This window comes from Salpingoeca rosetta (genome assembly GCF_000188695.1).
Source record: "Salpingoeca rosetta unplaced genomic scaffold supercont1.4, whole genome shotgun sequence".
NCBI classification, from domain to species: Eukaryota; class Choanoflagellata; order Craspedida; family Salpingoecidae; genus Salpingoeca; species Salpingoeca rosetta.
Genome location: NW_004754930.1, coordinates 516,177 through 518,474, shown reverse-complemented (window position 1 = coordinate 518,474; position 2,298 = coordinate 516,177). Strand labels below are relative to the sequence as shown.

The following is a 2,298-nucleotide window of genomic DNA, read 5'->3' as shown; positions in this document are numbered from 1 at the left end:
AGGTGTGGGTCCGTTGTCCCTCGTGTACACGTGTATTGTGTGTGTGCGTGTGTGTGTGTGTGTGTACATGTGTATTGTGTGTGTGCGTGTGTGTGTGTGTGTGTGTTCCTTTTTGATGCTGCACTCTGCAAACACTGCCAGTGAGTGTCCTGCAGGACGTTCCCACACATGGCTCTCACACTCACACTCACACTCACTCACACTCACACTCACACTCACTCACACTCACGCCAAGCAGGTGACCAGTATGAGGCACAGGTTGATGACACAGATGATGGCGTGTGGCATGCAGGCGTCATCGCTGGTGTACTCGCCCTTGTCGCCGCCACTGCGGCATTGGGCACGCTGTGTGTGTCTCGCAGCAACCGGCGAGGCGAGAGTCGCATCGTCTACGAGGACTCCAGCCATACAACAGCCATGGAAACAAACCCGGCATACGATGGCCCATCGCGGCATGCCTCCACCGTGTCCTCGCAGCAACCATCGTACGTCCTCACACGTGCACCGCAGAGGGTGCCAGTGTCAGTGACACTCGCAACGCTGCCAGGCCTGCCTCTCCAAACCCAAATGCACTCTTGCAGCCTTTGAACCGCCTCACCTGTTTCGACTGCCCATTGCCTCCTTCCGCCTTTCCTCACTTGGTTCCCAACATTCCCCCCCCCCCGTTGTACTTCACATCCCTTCCTTTCCGACCCTCACCTCGCACCGTTCACATCACACCGTTCACATCACACCGTTCACCTACACGCGCCTCCTCGACTATTCCCTCCAATGTTGGTTTGCACCACCACGTTCAGCGACCCCGCATCCAGACCGCCGCTGCCGCTCCCGGGACAGCAGGGCGCTGCTGTGGCCGCGACAACAGCGGAGGCAGCCCCCAGCACTTCCCCGCCACCGCCACCAACAGCAGCAGCACCGTCGCAGCCTCCGCTTGTTCCGGCGGCCAAGCCCACCGTGCGCACGCGACCCACCAGCGACCCGTCCATTCCCCATCTCAGCAACCCGCACACGCACACGCAAAAGCCCAAGCCTGCACAGGCCGATGTCATCCCGCAGGCCAAGCGGGCGCTGCCGCCAACAGTGACCGTGCGTCGCAGTCCGGCCAACGCCGCACGCGCGCCCGTCCCGCGCTCAAACACCCCGCAGCGGCCGCCGTCAACACGCGTCTCAAGCAGCGAACCAGCAGCGCCTGAGCCACCAGCGAGCACGAGCTCTGCACTGCCGCCGCGGCCCACAAAGAGGATACCGCGTGCGAACGGCATGCCACCGCCAAGCCTGACGCGGGGCAACAACGCAAACGCAACCAGACGCGAGTACATGCAGCCCAACGGCGCCGCTGCAAGCAATCACCACAACCACCATGGCCACAGCGGCGCAGCAGGAGATGCTCGCGATGACTACAACACGCTGCCACCGGCACCCCCACCACGCAAGAGCGAGGACGCAGGCATGCCCGCCCCACCGCCACGCAAGCGCTATGCAAACGTTGAGATTGACGTTGGCGGCAGCAGCACAACAGATGGTGACGCACAGCACCACCACCACCACCAGCAGCTCACGTCCTCGTCCAAGGTCAACGTGCCGGACATTGAAATGGATATGAAGGACAAGCAGGTCCAGCGTGACAAGCTCACCCTCATCGCAGAACTGGGCAAGGTGCGCCTCTGTCTGTGTGTGTGTGTACGTGTGTGTGTGTGTGTGTGTGTGTGTGTGTGTGTGTGTGTGTTTGTGTGTGTCTGTGTGTCTGTGTCTGTGTGTCTGTGTTTTTGTCTATATCTATCTGTCTGTGTGCGTGCTGCAATTCCATGCAATAGCGTATCTTTGTTCGCGAGCTCGTGCTTATACACCATTGGTCACTTTGTGTTCCTGAATTGCCGTCTTCGCTCCGTGCCGCCGTTTTGGCTTCACCCTTGCTGACGCCCGCGCGCTTCCACCAATGCAACATCGTACACGCAACACCCACGACTGCTGCAGGGGTTCTTTGGGTCGGTGTATCTTGCGCGGTACGCGCCGGAGCAACAGCGCCCAATGGCGGTGGCAGTCAAGGCGATGCACACGGATCAGGACTTTGACGAGAAGGCCAGACGCCTCTTCTTGCTCGAGGCACAAATCATGGCAGAGTTCTCCCACCCAAACCGTGCGTGTGTACTAGCAGCCACACACCTACAGCGTGCCTGTTTGCCTCTTTGTGTCTGTCTGTCTGCCTGTCTGCCTGCCTGTGTTATTGATCAATCTTTACCGCTCATCACCACCCCCCTCGTGCGCTTCTATTGCGTTGTCGGTCCAGTCCTGCGGCTG

General features: G+C 60.1%; 1 protein-coding gene across 1 annotated transcript in view; it reads left to right on the top strand.

Annotated features, from left to right (window-relative positions):
- Positions 1 to 115: 115 nt before the first annotated feature.
- Positions 116 to 2,298, top strand: part of PTSG_01193 (TK protein kinase) — a gene marked incomplete at its 5' end in the record, with an annotated part of 5,922 nt that continues 3,739 nt past the window's right edge. Inside the window, 5 exons of the mRNA XM_004997108.1 lie at positions 116 to 140; positions 239 to 485; positions 798 to 1,656; positions 1,975 to 2,137; positions 2,288 to 2,298. The exon at positions 2,288 to 2,298 is cut by the window's right edge and continues 80 nt beyond it. Of these exons, the coding sequence (XP_004997165.1) occupies positions 116 to 140; positions 239 to 485; positions 798 to 1,656; positions 1,975 to 2,137; positions 2,288 to 2,298 (1,305 nt within the window). The remainder of the gene's footprint in view (positions 141 to 238; positions 486 to 797; positions 1,657 to 1,974; positions 2,138 to 2,287) is intronic.